The sequence below is a fragment of the Megalops cyprinoides genome, chromosome 5 (genome assembly GCF_013368585.1).
Source record: "Megalops cyprinoides isolate fMegCyp1 chromosome 5, fMegCyp1.pri, whole genome shotgun sequence".
NCBI classification, from domain to species: Eukaryota; Metazoa; Chordata; class Actinopteri; order Elopiformes; family Megalopidae; genus Megalops; species Megalops cyprinoides.
Window position 1 is genome coordinate 32,863,859 of NC_050587.1, and position 16,109 is coordinate 32,879,967.

The window sequence follows — 16,109 nt, forward strand, 5'->3', positions numbered from 1 at the left end:
CAAACAGAAACCTGAGTGTCTGGTTGCAAGAATCAAGCATATATGCACAGCTTTGTGGTGGCTACTAACCAATGTATGTCTGGGATGCTCGCCTAAATACACTCCGCTCACCTAAGCCCACCCCTTACCTCATCTGATTGGCGGATGCTCCTCAGTGGGATCCAGGCCGTGCCCACCATAGTGTCCCAGATCAGACCCTTGTTCCACACCTCCACAATTAGGCCCAGGTCCAGGCGATTGATCTCACTGGAAGATTGGGGGAGGGGGGTGGAAGAGACGTGGAGCATTCATCAGCGTGAATAATTACAAAGAAAAGCACTGCTGCTACACCCTTTAACACCACACACCTGCCTTGATACATACCTTGAAATCCACCAACACACCTGTTAGCAGATGTGTTTTTATTCAATTACAGACATTAATTACGCTTTTCATATTCAAATGAAAATAATTCAACCTGCAGCTCACTTCCTGACCATTCTGTGCTTTCAAGGCAGTCATTTCATCATAGATGGGAAATACACTGTGCTGATCAAAAAACATAAAATCACATTTTATATAAATACATAATTAAATTTCAAATCAACTTTAAACTGAATGCATCAAGCAAAGTGCCAATAATTAAAACTGAAGTAAAATTTTCAGCATTTGAAAGGGTTTGGCATCTGTGTGCATGTCTTTTATCCTGTTGCATTAATGTGATACCTCAAAAATGTTGCTGCTTAATTTCAGTTATATTAGATAACAGACATGCCTGATCAAAAATCATGAACAAAGGCAGGCTATGTGTTCACAATTTCCACAAAAAAAGACTTGATTCAAAGAGTTAAAAAAATATATATGTGTCCAGGAGTTCAGCCTCATAGAAGGATATGCCTCTCAGCGCAATCAACACCGATTTAAAGAGATGAGAGTATCCTATCAATGTGGCAATGAAAAACAGCATCAATTTGAACATTTCTTGTATAGAGGTTTAATGTATTAATGGAAAACTCTTTTATCATATAGAAACTTGTATCAACAGACTTATGTGACACGAGTCAGCAAGCCGTGTAGCAGGACAATGGTGGAGGTAGTGGACGAAACCTCTTTACCGGCACAAATGATAATTCCGTTTTGTCTCCAGGTTCAGTAAGACAATGTACCTGAAATAGTTTAAAACAGTAATGACATCCTCAACACTGCAATAGTCCCAGCCAGAGTCTTGGCTGAAAAAATAAATGAAGTCTGCAGCTCCCGTGAAAGGTCTTAATGGAGATGTTTCATTTACATATTCGTAAGATCAGTACTTTAGCAATATGGTGCGCTTTTCAGGATACGGAAGAAACAAGTGGGAGCCGGCGAGCATTCACAGTCTAATTAAAAACAGCGGGTAATTAACGACCGCTCCAAGCAGCAGGCTCGCACATACCCTGGCGCCGCACAACAAATTGTCACGAATAAATAGACATATAAAAGGCAGAAGGGATTTTCGCTTAAACTGCTGCAATAAAGCAGGCCAACTTCGAGGACTCTCAGGAGACTCCTGTACACTCAGAATTTATGGGGTTAACTTTCCCGCCACTTTCCAGACCGAGAAGCTGGCGTATAGATATTAGAATAACCCCCCCCCCCCATTCCTTAATTATGACACCAAGTAGTTACTCCAGAAAATTAATACCAGGGAGACTGCCTGTTTGCACGTACCAATGATGTATTCCCTCCTCCTCAGGGCTATTGACTTTGTGTCACTTGGGTATCAAACAAACCATTTTTAATATTCACCTTAATATTGTAGATTTATTTCAAGGTCCAGTTAGATCATAGGCTAAATTTAAAATGATACATGTAGCCTAAAATAAAGATGTCTTTCCCCCCACAGAACAACTGTAGATATCCTCTGAAGAATCATGCAGCTGTTTGTTTAGGTGAATCAGTGGGAATAAGTGTGTCTAATCCAAAATGAAGTGTCACATCAGAGTCCAGTCAAGAGACAGGTAGTACCATCTGGATCACTCTTTGAAGGCTGAAGCTCGGTATGTCCTAGTATTCCTCCCAATACCTCAGCCAGGTCTCACAAACGTGATCAACCGCGGGTTATGTTCCTCAGAGACAGGTTGAAAGCAGGGATCAATGCAGGCAGATTTGGACTGCCTCAGGTATCCAATTAGGAGATTTCAGCCGGTTGAGTCCTGCTGAGTCATTAGGTTATGAGCAGCCACTCTTCTCAACTCCCACCACATGGAGTATCTGCAACTCTTCCCCTAATTAAAACCACCAAGAACAAACACTTAAAAATGTTTTCTTATTACAGTTCAGCTTTTCTCAAGCCCTGCTTTTAATCAGCAGTATCCAGAGTATCTTGTTGTACTCATGTACTATACACTGACAGTGTTAAGTGTTGTTAATACATCAGCATATTAATTATACGGCATCGATATGAATACTCTTAAAAGCAAGGTTCATAGGAGTGAAGAGCTGAATTAGGATTACACAGAAAAGTCCATAACAAATGTTTAACCAGTATCTCTCTGTGATATAAAGCAATCAAAAAGCTTAATATAGCACTCTCAACAAAGGAACTGTCAAAGAGTGATTTACAAAATACATAACAGTGCTGAAATTCAAGTTATAAGAGGTACAACAAGTAGTCAAAGTTATTCAGGAGACTGAAGTAAATGGATAAAGAAGAGCAATTACACAGTCATACAGACATAGCATACGGAGATGCTGCTTTGTGAACAAAGAGATGCCTTGATTCAACGCTGTACAACAATACCTATATTATATGGGGCAACTGAGAAGGTAGCACATATAAGGTGATCTCTTGGGAAGAAGAAAAAACATCCATACTGTAAATACGCATACAGAGCAGGAAATAAACAAAAAAGGGGGACCATTTCCATTGTGTTCCCACCGGCAACCAAAAATGTACTTGCTGCATTGTCTTTTCAATAGATTTGGGAACTCAAAAAGGCAAATAAGATGCAACACCTGCAGACAAATCACAGTAACATTATCTGCAACAAAAAAATAAGAAAACCAGCACAGCCTTTCATAAAACACTGTCGTCAGCCGGAGGCGTCAGCAAAAGGTACCCAAACAATTGTAGTCCCCCGCGCATGGTGTTTAAAACCCATCCATTATTAATTTGAGTATTCGTTCGTCAATCGAAGTGGAATGGGGGAAGAAATGACTCATTCCCGACGTGAGCTTCAGCATGCAAGTGCTTGGGAGAAAAAAAAAACACAAATCACAAACAACACTCAGTTTGCTTTGCATTTATACTTTTCTCTATTTTTTTTTTTCCAGAAGGCTCACAAAGCAAAAGGAAAATAAGGTAATTACTAATTGATACGTTGCCATAGACACAGATTGTCTGCTCTGTAATCTATTGTGAGAAAGAAACATCAAGGCTCTGCCTCTAAATGCTGTCTCCCAACCCATGCTCTTAACCACACTAACAGCAAGAAATACTCCATTTAAAAGACCATCACAGGCACATAATAAAAGCATTCATGCAGAGATGAGACAAGACTTTGCGCATAAAAACATGACAGCTAAAGCAACGTACACGTCTATAGATTGCTTTTCAATATCGTTATTACTGGAAGTGACAACAAAGGCATTTGCCGACAAAGCAGTGTCAAAAGCGTTCGGCGTTCAAAGAACTGGGCCTACAAAGTGTTGGACCTACAAAGCATTGGATCCCCAAAGAACTGGGCCTACGAAGGGTTGGGCCTTTAATCAGATGGGCCTTCAGTGGCCAAGCGTCTGTCATCAATGTTCAAGGGACTTAAATCATCATCATTGAAACACTCCATGTGCAATATTTCATTGTATACATTACCAGGGGTGTGTACCAGTACTCAGTCCAAGGCACCTTTTATGATAGCACCAAACTAACTGAATCACACCGATTTTTTTTTTTAAACCTTTTAGTGGCTCTTTATGTGTTAGACTTTGTTAGACTGGCATATTGGATGGCCGTGTAGCATAGTGGCAAGGAGCAGGAGTCATAACCAAAAGGTTGCCGGCTCATTTCCTGGCTGGGGCACTGCTGTTGTACCATCGGGCAAAGCTACTTAACCCAGAATTGCCTTAGTAAATATCCAGCTGTATAAATGAGTAACATATAAAAATTGTAATCTATGTATACAGAGTGTCTGCTAAAAATGCCAATAATGTAATTATAATGGAGTGCCCTGCAGGAAACAGGCCCTTTTTGGCCATTTCATCTCACATATCTTACTTACTTATCTCAGAAATGATCAAAATTGAACTGTAACTTTGGAAAATTGGTATTATGGCACAGCTGAAGGAGTATGATGCTAACTGTTCCATTCTTTGGGGAGACCCCTGTGCTTTCATTGTTAACGTATTGGTATCAATAGCCATAACAGGTATTGATGCTGGTATCAATAAAATATCAATGCTACCCAGCCCTACACACTACCATTATTTGTTAAAAACAGGCATCATACATAAACTGTAAAACTGGTTCGTAAACTGCTACCTGCTCCCCAGCAGTAAGACATGGCATATTGTAAAAGCCAGCATTGCTCCAAGGCAGTGCCAAGTAAAAGAGCATGACACATTTGACCTGTATGGAGTGAACTGAATTCGTGTTCACTGAATTCACACATCAAATCAATATTACTACCAGCATCTGAAGGGAATTTGATCATCTCCTCAAACCCCTTTTGTCCATCATAACATTACACACGAGGAGGTGAGTTGGCTCATGTTCTCCTGCCTCACTTTAATACATGTTGAACCATGCGCATAGTAATTTATCAGATTCCTTCAGGTCTATTTTTTTTACCACCAGGGTAAAGTACAGAGCAGTATGTTCCATTTCCTGACATTTACAAAAGCCTTTGTAGAAAGTGATTTGAAAAGGTGAGTATAAGTTGATGCTACACAGCAAAGGAATAAAAAGGAGCCGTTCGAGTCCTCTGGGCCGTTGATAAAAAGCAGGATTTTTTTTTTCTGTGAAGTGCACAGTAGACACTTCTAAGTAAGAAGTAATGCAGTAGTCATTAATTCAAGTCATTAGTTAGACAGGCAAATGAATTCAAGTCATTACTTGAATACGCAGCCAACTCACCTGGTTTTCTGTTGAAGGTCCACATTGATTCATAATTTTAAAAATATTAAGGGCTGTGGCCTTTAAGGGTTGGACCCACCCATTCCCATTCTGAAATAATAATACCTAACCCTAAATAATTATACACATGCTGATGATAGTGATCACACCACTGAAATAATGCATACCGCATGTATACACCAGAGCACCTACGGTGTTTTCTTTTTTTGTGCAGAGTGCAAGCTTTCACTTATGTACTGTATGCATTGGTCAATGCAATTAGGAGCTACCACAATCACTTCTCAGACCCAATCAAAAAATATTTTGAGGGTTTATAGTGACAGGAAATTGAAGGCAACTGTACCATAGGTAGGTTGGGTCATCAGTACCACAATCAATACATAATTGCCCTGCCTTCGGCCATTTCCTGGCCTCATATCCAGTGTGTGGGAATCACCTGACGAAATACATTCCCTGACCAGAGACTGTCATTATCTCATTACCAGCCTGTCACTTACATAAACCTGACAGCTCCTTAGGGCGTAGGACCCAAGGCATTGTTGGACATAGACCAGAATATTGAGACCACAGTGATTCTTTCTCATGGCAGTGGGCTGTTCTGACAGCACTTATCCAGATGTCCCAACCAGTGCTGTCCGATTTGACATTTGAAGTCATGCATAGTGGTCAGTTATTGTTCCTTGAACAAAAAACAATGATCTCTCACAATTTTGCCACACCCACTCAAATAAAAACAGCCATAAGTAGCCTGAGCTTGTGTTAGTGTTGGGACAGATTCTGTGTCATTAAATGCAAAACAAACAAAACAGCTAGGCCTAATTTAGTTATATCAGGTTGATCAAATCTCATTAAGGCATAAATCAAAGCTTTGATTTAATGTGCACCCATCTGGCCTATAAACTGCATAGACAATTTGTGAACCAGATGGCTGCACATTATATAGATCAATCCAGAGATGACTCAAAATGTAGACCTGTGGGATCATTTCAGACTTTCTCTGATCTAGGACCACAATCTCACATTTGGGCAAGGTTTCCTAATTAATCTTAGAAGTTTAGTATGGCTAAACAGGTAGGTTACAGTTTATGTGTTGTTACTGCCTGGATTACAGATATATGCAAGGAATACATAGCGAGTGAGATCACCAACTAAGTTTATTATGCAATAAAGCAGTTCCACAGCATATTTTCAAAATAATGGCAATGACTCCCGTTTCCGTTACCACACTGAAGCTATATACTGTAACCTGTTGTTTACCAGCATTTTCCATGGTAAATGCTGCAGTGAGTTTTACAGCATTTCAGAAAACAATGTCGGTCCAGACAGAGACAGCAAGACAGGAGATGGTGGAAATTTACACAGTCCAAGCCCCAATAAATAATTCAGGCAGGGACAGAAGTCAATATGAACAAGCACTGTTCCAAGAACTCTTACGTCAACAGGCAGTCTGTACAGCGGACCGAAAGCAGGTAGGCCTAGGTACAACTAAACACAGGACGTACACGGCTGAAAAATGAACAGAGTTATTAAAATAACCCTTTAAGAGGGAGTAAATCAGGAGAAGGCAGAACATTGTCGATTTCCCTTCCTTGAACTAACCCATCTGTTGGACTTATTTAGCAGGACTATGCGTACAGAGGTAGGTGTCACCCTGCACAAAATGTTTACCCTTGGTGAGCCGTAAAACAGGGACGGCAATGACAACACTGGGCAAATGTTTGTTTTCTGACACCTGCTTATGTGCGGACTGGTTGACAGGTGCTTGAGTTCAGAAACTCCCTCAACTTGGAGGAAAAAATCGATTTGTTCTGCTCATCTCTGCACTCGTCCACCCAGGCGGTTTGCTGGTAACTCGGTATGACAAGGGATCCACCTGCTGCTCAGGACGCAGTGATATAGGCATGAAGTCACTAAGAACCAAACACCAAGACATCCATCTGGAACCAACAACGCAAAACTTTAGTGACGTCCATGTACACAAACACACGTAAGTTAATGAAGATTCAAAATGAAGAGCAAAGAAAGAGATGCTGGCATGTATGTAACCTAACTACAGTGCACATTGACGTTCAAAAACCAAAACAATTGTAGATTTTTTTCAACTCTTACAAAGCAATATTCTTTCATTTCAATAACCCTCAAATGCTGACATTGTGTACTGTAAGTTTAGCAAAAATGAACTTAAATATTTTGCTCAAAGTTAAGAGCAGGCCCTGTTCAGATGCAGTAACCAGTTCAATAAAGAATAATGTGCATTTTACAATTGCCATTGTATTTGTATGCTTCCCATTTTGAAACAGGCACATGACACAAGAGGCATGAATGTTTGGAGACATTTCAAGTTTATCTTGATGAATATTTCATGTTGTTGATGGCAAATTCACTAAGGGCAGCACAGCATGGATGAATATGTCATAACTGCTCTCTGAACAGTCAGCGTGAATATCATTTGCTGTTCCCTGGACAGTTGGGACATGGCACACTGCTCTCAGAACAGTGGGGGTTAATATGTGATGCTGTTGTCTGCATGGTGGATGACTGCATCAGTGTAAAGCTGTCCTTAATCCCTGCCACCCCGAAGGTTTACACAGATCAGCACATGGATCAGCAGGCCACTAATCCTGATGTAGCAGAGACCCTGAAAAACCACAGCTCAACACCAAAACACAACTGAACACAGCACTGCTGGTCACTATTCTCCCAAAACTCAACACATAAACACAGCAACACTATATTACAACTCAACACAGAACCATAACTCAGCACTCAACCTCCATCTAACACTGAACCACAGCTCAACACTGAATCATGGCTCAATATAGCTTGTCAAAGAACCACAGCTCAACACTGAACCGCCTTCTAACACTGAAACATAGTCTGACAGAGCTCAACGCTAAACCAGCTCCAAACAATGGATCACTACCTAACATTTAAATCTAAAATGAACCACTGCTTAAATCTTCAACACCGAAACCAAATGTAATGTTCAGTTCTGAATCTTTTCTCAACACCATTTAAAACTGCTAAAAAAAGGGGGGCATGGAAATGGCTGAAGCATTTGTGCTGGTAGTATGACACACAATGTGGCAGGAATCAAGCAGAGTGAGAGCTACGGTAATTGTGCTAATGACAGCAGCAGATAGCAGGATGCATATGGTAAGATCTCAAAGTCTTGTTCGATGTAATCACTACACTGGTGCCTTGTGGGTGGGAGGGGGTGTCTTTTAAGAGATGGGATTCTCATAAAAAACATTAGCGAGAATAACCACAGCACAGATGCAGAGAAGCAGGAGGGAATTCAAGCCAAAGACGGCATTACATTAACCGCTATCCCCTCTGTGTTTCCTCATTAATACAGAGAGATGGGAGAGAGAAGACAAGAACCAGTCAAAAGTGAGTAGGTATGATGGGAGACAGACCGGGGAAAGGGGCGGGAGGCAGGGAGTGTGGAAGAGAGAGTGGGGGAGGGGGGTGAACACCAGTTAGTGTCCATATATGAAAAAGGCTGAGAGTGTGAGACAGAGAAGAGAGAGAAAGAGAGAGAGAGAGAGAGCACTCTCTCAAGGAATAATGATGCGTTCTGACATGACCACTTCACACTTCTGGATTTGTGAGGTTTCAGATAACATCTTGATGTGGCTAGCCTTTTCTTCAGATATGGAAAGCATCCTGACAGATCACTCTCAGAAGAAATTCAAAGAATGACAGCACTTGATAGTCTCCAATGAAGGCAACAAATATCCTTCAGTCTCACTACCATCACCCCTCAGAGAGGTACCAAGAGGTTCACAATTCCCTCAAACATTCCTGGATACTACCATTAAGTCTGTCAGATATTCAGAATTCTTGGCTCCATGTAAGGGCAGTACACATGCACAAATATAGCCATGTCACAGAAAAGATTCCTCTCAATTTGATGACTGCTCCACTGCACCTTATAAACCAGATGCCACATCTGCATCACTGGTTCCTACCTACCTTCAGGTATCCATGACCACAATAATGGAACACAGGCATGGACTTTCCTCAGTTAACTCCACAATTGTGATTGCCAAGAACACAAACCAAATGAGCCTGTTTTTATTTTAAAAAGTACAGTTCAACAGAATAGAATGAACCAAGCATACGCAACAGTTGCAAAACAATTAAGACAGAATATATCCCCCTTTTCCACATAACACCATAAACTAAGAGTTTAAGGCATGGCAGGCTAAAGGCAGCAATACAGTGCACCTGGAAGAGGACAGATATGTAAGCAGGCAATTATCTGCAAGAAATGCTCCTTTTGTGATAACACAAAACAAATCTTCATTTATCCCTGTGACATTATTGCCAACTACTAGCACTTATTCCCATTGAGTTTTGAAAAGCGAGAGGCAGAAGTTTCTAAATAGGAATTTATTCTGCACTAAATTATCTCATTCCCTACAGAAAGTGCAATCAGGAGGGATTTGTTTACTTAACAGATATACCGCTGTTCTCATTCTGGTAAAGTGGGGGACTACAAAAGCCAGCTCGGTGCAGCTGAGGAGACTCTTTTTAAACACCATATCGCAGTGATCTGGGAGAAAGAACCATAAGGCTTTCTGAAAAGCTGAGATATTCCAGCGCTTTGTCATCTACGTCAGTATACCCCTCCAATCTGTTTGCAGTGCCTTAAATGGGTTGCCACCAGCAATGAAACAATGACAGGTTTGGTTTGTCTGCAGAGTCATTTTCCTCTTATAAATGCAAAGTCCTTCTCCCCCTTCCCACACCATCCATAAAAAGCCTCTCACAGGCTTTAGGGGAAGGAGGAATTATCTGGAATGCTTAACAAATATTTTCACTCTCATCCAACAAAGCAGCTCTGATTTTTATCCCTGGGTTTGAAATTGTTAACCATCTATCAAGTGTGCAGCTGACACTATATGAAAAACAATCGAAACTGCCATTCTGATCAGCATAAAATAGGCCAACTGAGATGAATATATTTGTCATAATGCCACCTAGATGATGAGTGGTTGAACAACATGGTACTTACAACATGAAGTCCTGCTCCCAGCATGGTTGGTCCCCCCTTACGGTAATTGTAGTGCTTTTGACGTTCTGTACCTTGAGTGTCACATAGGTATTGAACTTATCTGCAACAGAGGAAAAGAAAACTTAAACACAGCCATACAATTCAGGGATATTTAAGTTACAGTGATCTTAAGTTATAGTGGATCTATGGGTATTGCAGTGGGAAATGTTAGAGCATTAGACTGTGGAACTGATAGACACTGGACTGCTGGTTCAAAGAGAGCATGGGTCACTGCTAGTACACCCTGGAAAAGGAACATTACCTCACTCACTCCATGTAATAAAACAGCTGCATAAAAATGGTGACAGAATGTATGAGATATAAAGTAAAAAGCACAACAAAAGAAAACATGATGCAACAAAGGGCAATAAAGACAGATACAGTAAGTTTGTCTGAATGGTTATTTTCTCAGATATTTTCTCAAAAGGTAGCATGCCAGACCCTTAAACTGAAAGCTTTCCAACAAAACATCATCCAGACATTTAGCCTTCATTATGTGGATTGTGAAGGACACGACATTTTTCAAGGCTGAAAAAAACTTAAATGCTTTTTAAACTTTAAATGCTTTATATGTATCATTTAGTGCCTATAACCTGTTCATTTATGAGTCCATTTCCTTCAATCACAGTTCAAAAGTAGCCAGCCCAAGGACCAAGCCTCTGCGAGAAGTAGAAGCCTTTAATGGACTTCAATACGGTAAGATTCCAACAGGATACTAAATGAAAAGGCTATGCATCTCAATATACAGAAAATCATAAAAAGGGCATTGACACAGAAATCAAAATGATACAATATGATGCAACCCCAATAGTTCCCAAGGCCTATGTAGTGATCACAAAGAGTCACCTGACCGAGTCTACACACAACAAAGTGAATGCCGTAGCCAAGAACAGCCAAATGCCGTGTCAAAAGCCAACTTCTACACTTCCTGGGATAATAGAATCTAAATGTGAACTGCCAACGAGAGAACCATTCATTCCCCGTGGGCACACAAGGCCAGAGATGGTTAGAAAGCTCTTAGCAAGCTTTTAACTGTGACACAATAGAAGTGCTTTTTCAATTTTTTCTCTCCATACCATCCATAACAAGAGATTTCAATGACTTCGCAACATCAGTTCTAACCTTTTCAGAGTGTTTGCATGGGTTTCATTTCTCGGGTGGCTTTGTGCTGAAATGTAATTTCACTGTAAATGCAATAACTAATGTTGTTCATTTCATAGAGTAGGCATCTATATTGAAAAGCTCTTTTTTATTTCTTCAATAACAAAGAAGAAATTCCTCATTCGAAATCCTTTTTGGCTTTGTAACCCACTTCAGACCATTTAACCATCATGCAACAATACGGGCATGTGTTCTGATGTAGAAAATATTTAACCACTATGCTCTTTTATGTGTAAATGTGCTTATTGTGTATACCTACTATATACTAGCGAAATAGTGTCGATACTACAAATATCATGTAATATTATTGTACTGGGCTAATTTCTGAAAACTGGGAGAGACCAGTTCAACTAAATTAACCTGAGCACCATTCCATTTAAGACTTCCCATTTTAAGGTAGCATACAATGTGGCTGCATTCCGCATGAGCAATTACTGTAACACAATGTTTTGATTGTTTGCTTGCTTTTTGACTGTGGCCTGAAAATGAAAATTGCCAGAACATTGCTGACTTGCAATTTCTTTCATTTTTGACAGTCAAACATCCCCCCCCCCAAAAAAAAAAAAAAAAAAAAGTGTGACAACCCTCTTGTTGCTGTGGTTACGGTAGTGATGTTATGGGCTATTGTGTTCCTTATTAAATTGCTCAACGTTCGAAGGCACTTAATTGACACACAGTCAGGGGTGGCTGAGACTTAGCACTGCTGTAAATGCTGTAGAGTAACAGGAAGTGAAACACTGATTTATAATTACTGCTGAAGAAGACTGTCACCAAATGTTGCCAGCAACTGTGTATTAAAGGAAATGTAATATTTTAATCAAGTATACTGATGGGGGTCAGCTCTCATTCACTTTTAAAATTAGATCTGATTACAAATTCCATGCCTGCTTATCAAAATTATATTTCACTACAATACCAACCACTTTCTCAACAGGGAGGTCCATATCCTTATCACAATCGGCACATCTAACTTAGAATGTATCCTTGAGGGCCAGGCGGTACTTAAAACAGATATACAGCCTATCTGAACATAATGGATTTAGTTCCTTTTAGTGTCATCTGTAAAGCATTAGTCTGTTTTCTTTTTTAAATGCAAGCAACATTTATTTTGCAAGGCAGTAATACAATATTCGAGACATACTAAAGAGAGCATCGATATTAAGGAAGTGGAAACTCAATTAAACTGGATCTCTGAGAGCAGTTTTATTGGTGGAGGAGAGATATAATCCAACTATATGGAAGGAAGAACAAAAAAAACAGGACAATGGCACATTGGGAATCAGATGCAGGATATTACATTTTCATTGTTGCTTGCATTTCGCCTGGAGACACTGAGCTTCTAAACATAGGTGCACAAAAGTGTACTATTAAAGATTTTATGGTAATTTTAGGCAAAATGAAGCATCAGTGTTAAATGAGTTCACGAGATACATTCATTAAAAAGTGATATTGTTTTCATTCTGTGTACAATTACTATAAAGACACTGACTTATCTCCAGGGCCTTCAGTTGTAAGACACTTTAAATGTTATGCAAGCCTTAATAAGTCACACAGCCTTAAATTTGCTTCTGATTATTAGGAGTCTGTATCGCTTTCCACTATCCTGTTTTATTGCTTACACCATTAAATTGCAACCGAAATCTATCCAAGCTTTTGTATTAGCTATTTCAGCACTGTTTTTTTGCTAGTTGTTACATGTGCGGTTGTCATGTGCTTGACAGGCAAACAGGCTTGCTTGTAACCTCTCCCTGCAACAACAGAGCAAATATTTGCTGGGAGCTAGAGATTCATGGGAAAACTCCTCCTTGAGTTTGGAATCTTCCTTGTATCACACAGTGTCACCATCCCACATTCTGTATCCCCCTTGCTGTGCATGTACTTCCTCCATGTTACATGTTCCATTTCATCCATGTCTCATCCTCAACTTGCTCCACTCAGTCAAGAAACCACGCACAGTCACAAAACATTTTCAATTTTCTCTGAACTGACCGGCTGTAACATTAGTTACACCAAAAAAGTGAAATGTTACCTTTTGCTATACTTGCACTCCCTTATTTGTAACTTGTAATAGTAGCAGGAGCTATTAGTGAAATATTAATACAGCTGTAATCATGAGATCCCATGCATGGTCACTGTTAAAGTAGATGTGCTAATTCTTAAAGGAGGCCACATCCGCGAGAATTTGAATGACTCCATCTCCAGTCATTTCAGACATCACTCTGTAAGTCATAATGCTATAGGCAATATGCTTTGAGTTATTGAGAGGTCTGGAACTCATGGCGATGTCATTGCAAAGCAGACTAGAGCTTGACTCCCCAGGGTATCTACTCCAGGTCCACATCTCTCTGGGTAGTAAGGCAAATAATAATAATAAGCCACTGGTCAGTGAAGACAAATGGGCAGGGTTCTTTGAAGTGGCTCCACACCTTGCAGATGGTCTGTTTGCAAAGCTCTCTAGCTAATACTCTACAGAACCCCTACACATCTGTTCTGTGTTCATGTTCTCATTCAAGCCACTCCCATTGTCTCACCTTTAAAGGAGAGAAATCAAATGAATGGGACTCTTGGTGAATCAGTCTCTTGACAACGATCGACTTGATTTTACCTTTCAAGAGCCTGTGTAAATATAATATGGGTTGATAAAGATCATTATGATGATGATGATGATCATCATGATCATGATTTAATCAAGTCCTTTAATCTAAGGGTTACAAAATGGCTTTATGGTGTGGGGCATAATTTACCTCAGTCACCACCAATGTGTAGCACCCTCTTGCATGAGAAACACTCTCCATTCATCAACTGCAGTGGATGTCATTTAATTAGCCAGATAGTCTGGGGGGATGATTGCCTGGCCAGACTGAGCGAGCCATATTGGGAATTAGACCAGGTGGAAATGTTTCATCCATGTTTAAGTGGTGAAGCATGATATATTTGAATCTAATTTCTAGTACCTTCACCTAAGGCTAGTACCATTTTGTTTTTTTAAAGAAGTAACTAATATACATATGGACAGGAATAAGATTGTGCCTCTGTATTTGTGGCACAATCTTATACACAAATCCTTGTTGGAACACAGTATGATGTACACTTACAACTGTAGTCAATTCCCACAATCCCTCCTATCCAAATAACCTCTTCTAATTTGTCCCAAGGCCACAAAACACTTTAATAAAACTGAACATATCCAGGCCACTGTGACATTTGTGCAATATCCCTCTTATACACAATGCTGCATTAATGGTTTGGGACTTAGTGTGCACCAAGTCATTATTTGGTGGGACAACTTCTGCGGCAAGGAAAAAAAAAATCTACACCAGACAAAATCCCGAAGGGGTTCTGAATTGAGGCCGGTTGACAGTGATGCCGTTCAAGCATTTCCTGTCTCACTCAACAACGACCAGCTGTACACAGAGAATTCTGACAGACAGAAGCAAACGTCCCAGGTGTGCTGCTAATAAACGTTTCATACAGAGCACTCTGACGGAGGCAAGCAACGTACAGTGGGGGGCTCTTCGTGAAATTGATTGCTGCAAAGAAATTGATGGCTGCAAAGAAGGAAATTAACAGCTGTGGACAGTGACAGGGAGAAGCAGGCGAGTCTGAAGTGACTCCACCAATGGTTCCACCCACTGCTGTCTGCAGATGTTCAAACTGCCATTTTGATCACCCAGTAAAACAACCTAAGCTTTTCAAGTGTCTGAATTTTGCAGTTCGGTGACAATTTTAAAAAGCAGGCCTATGCTGTCACATGCTCGGATGAACTTGACATGCAATTTCTGATATTTGCAACTTTATTTTTCCGGAATTCCTTGGCTCTATGCCAGTTTTTGTGATTCTTTTTTCTGATTTAAATCATTTCATATATAACTTTTTTCTTTCAGAAAGTATAGCTGTTAGAACTAATAGGATCCCTTAATCCAGCAGCATGGAGTTGGAGTTGTGTTTGGTTGGCTCTGCGAAGCATGCACCCTTGCATTTTTACAGGTCTGTTCATCTGAAGATCTCAGCGAATTCAGGCAAATTTTACTACGGGGTTCAGTTTCAAATAGATTATTTTATGTGGGATCATCATTCTCAAAATTCATTTGGACACATGTTCAGATGTGATGGGAAAGAACAGGACTTAGATTTTGTAAGAAAGTACATGCCGAAAAACAATTCATTATAAGATCTTGCACCCATCTGTAAATTGAAAACCGGTGAAATCCTTTGTAAGCGCTCAGATTCTGCAGACTGCAGACTGTCTTCTTTAATGCTCAGGCCTTATACATTAAACTTCTCTTACAGTTGCTTGAATGTCATTAAAACCACAGTATCTTTATGGTTTAGGCTTCATGGCCTCCCGTTTCTCCACAGCCACAAAACCCAGGTGTCATAGCAACCAAAAAAGTGCAAAAAGTGTAGCATTGCACTGCATAACTGAGAGGGATCCCCAAAATCCATTTGGAAGTAAATGACTGAGTGACAACCTGAGGTACACACCTGGCCGCAATCTCAGCAACGGCGAGACAGAAAGGAATAAGATGAGGTCGGAGGGGAGTAATGGAGAGTTATCGACCTCTGGGTTCAAAGCACATCTCCGGGTCCTGTTCCATCTCCCAAGGCCTAATCGTTTCAAGCAGGCCCGGCAGCGGCCGGTGGCGGGAGACCTTGGCCGCCTCTATTCCACTCTTGCTCTCTCCTCCATTCCCCGGATATCAATTACAGCCCAGCCCACAGCCTTCCTCCCCAGCAGTCACCATCGCTCTCCAGAGCCCCCGCTGAAATTGGAGGCGTGACGAGCAGTTCCCCCTG

General features: G+C 40.5%; 1 protein-coding gene across 1 annotated transcript in view; it reads right to left on the reverse strand.

Moving 5' to 3' along the window:
* LOC118778443 (protein unc-13 homolog B-like) overlaps window positions 1-16,109 on the reverse strand; it is an 88,354-nt gene that overhangs the window by 37,808 nt on the left and 34,437 nt on the right. Inside the window, exons 3-4 of the mRNA XM_036529973.1 lie at window positions 10,113-10,212; window positions 129-246 (exon numbers count right to left, since the gene is read on the reverse strand). Of these exons, the coding sequence (XP_036385866.1) occupies window positions 129-246; window positions 10,113-10,212 (218 nt within the window). The remainder of the gene's footprint in view (window positions 1-128; window positions 247-10,112; window positions 10,213-16,109) is intronic.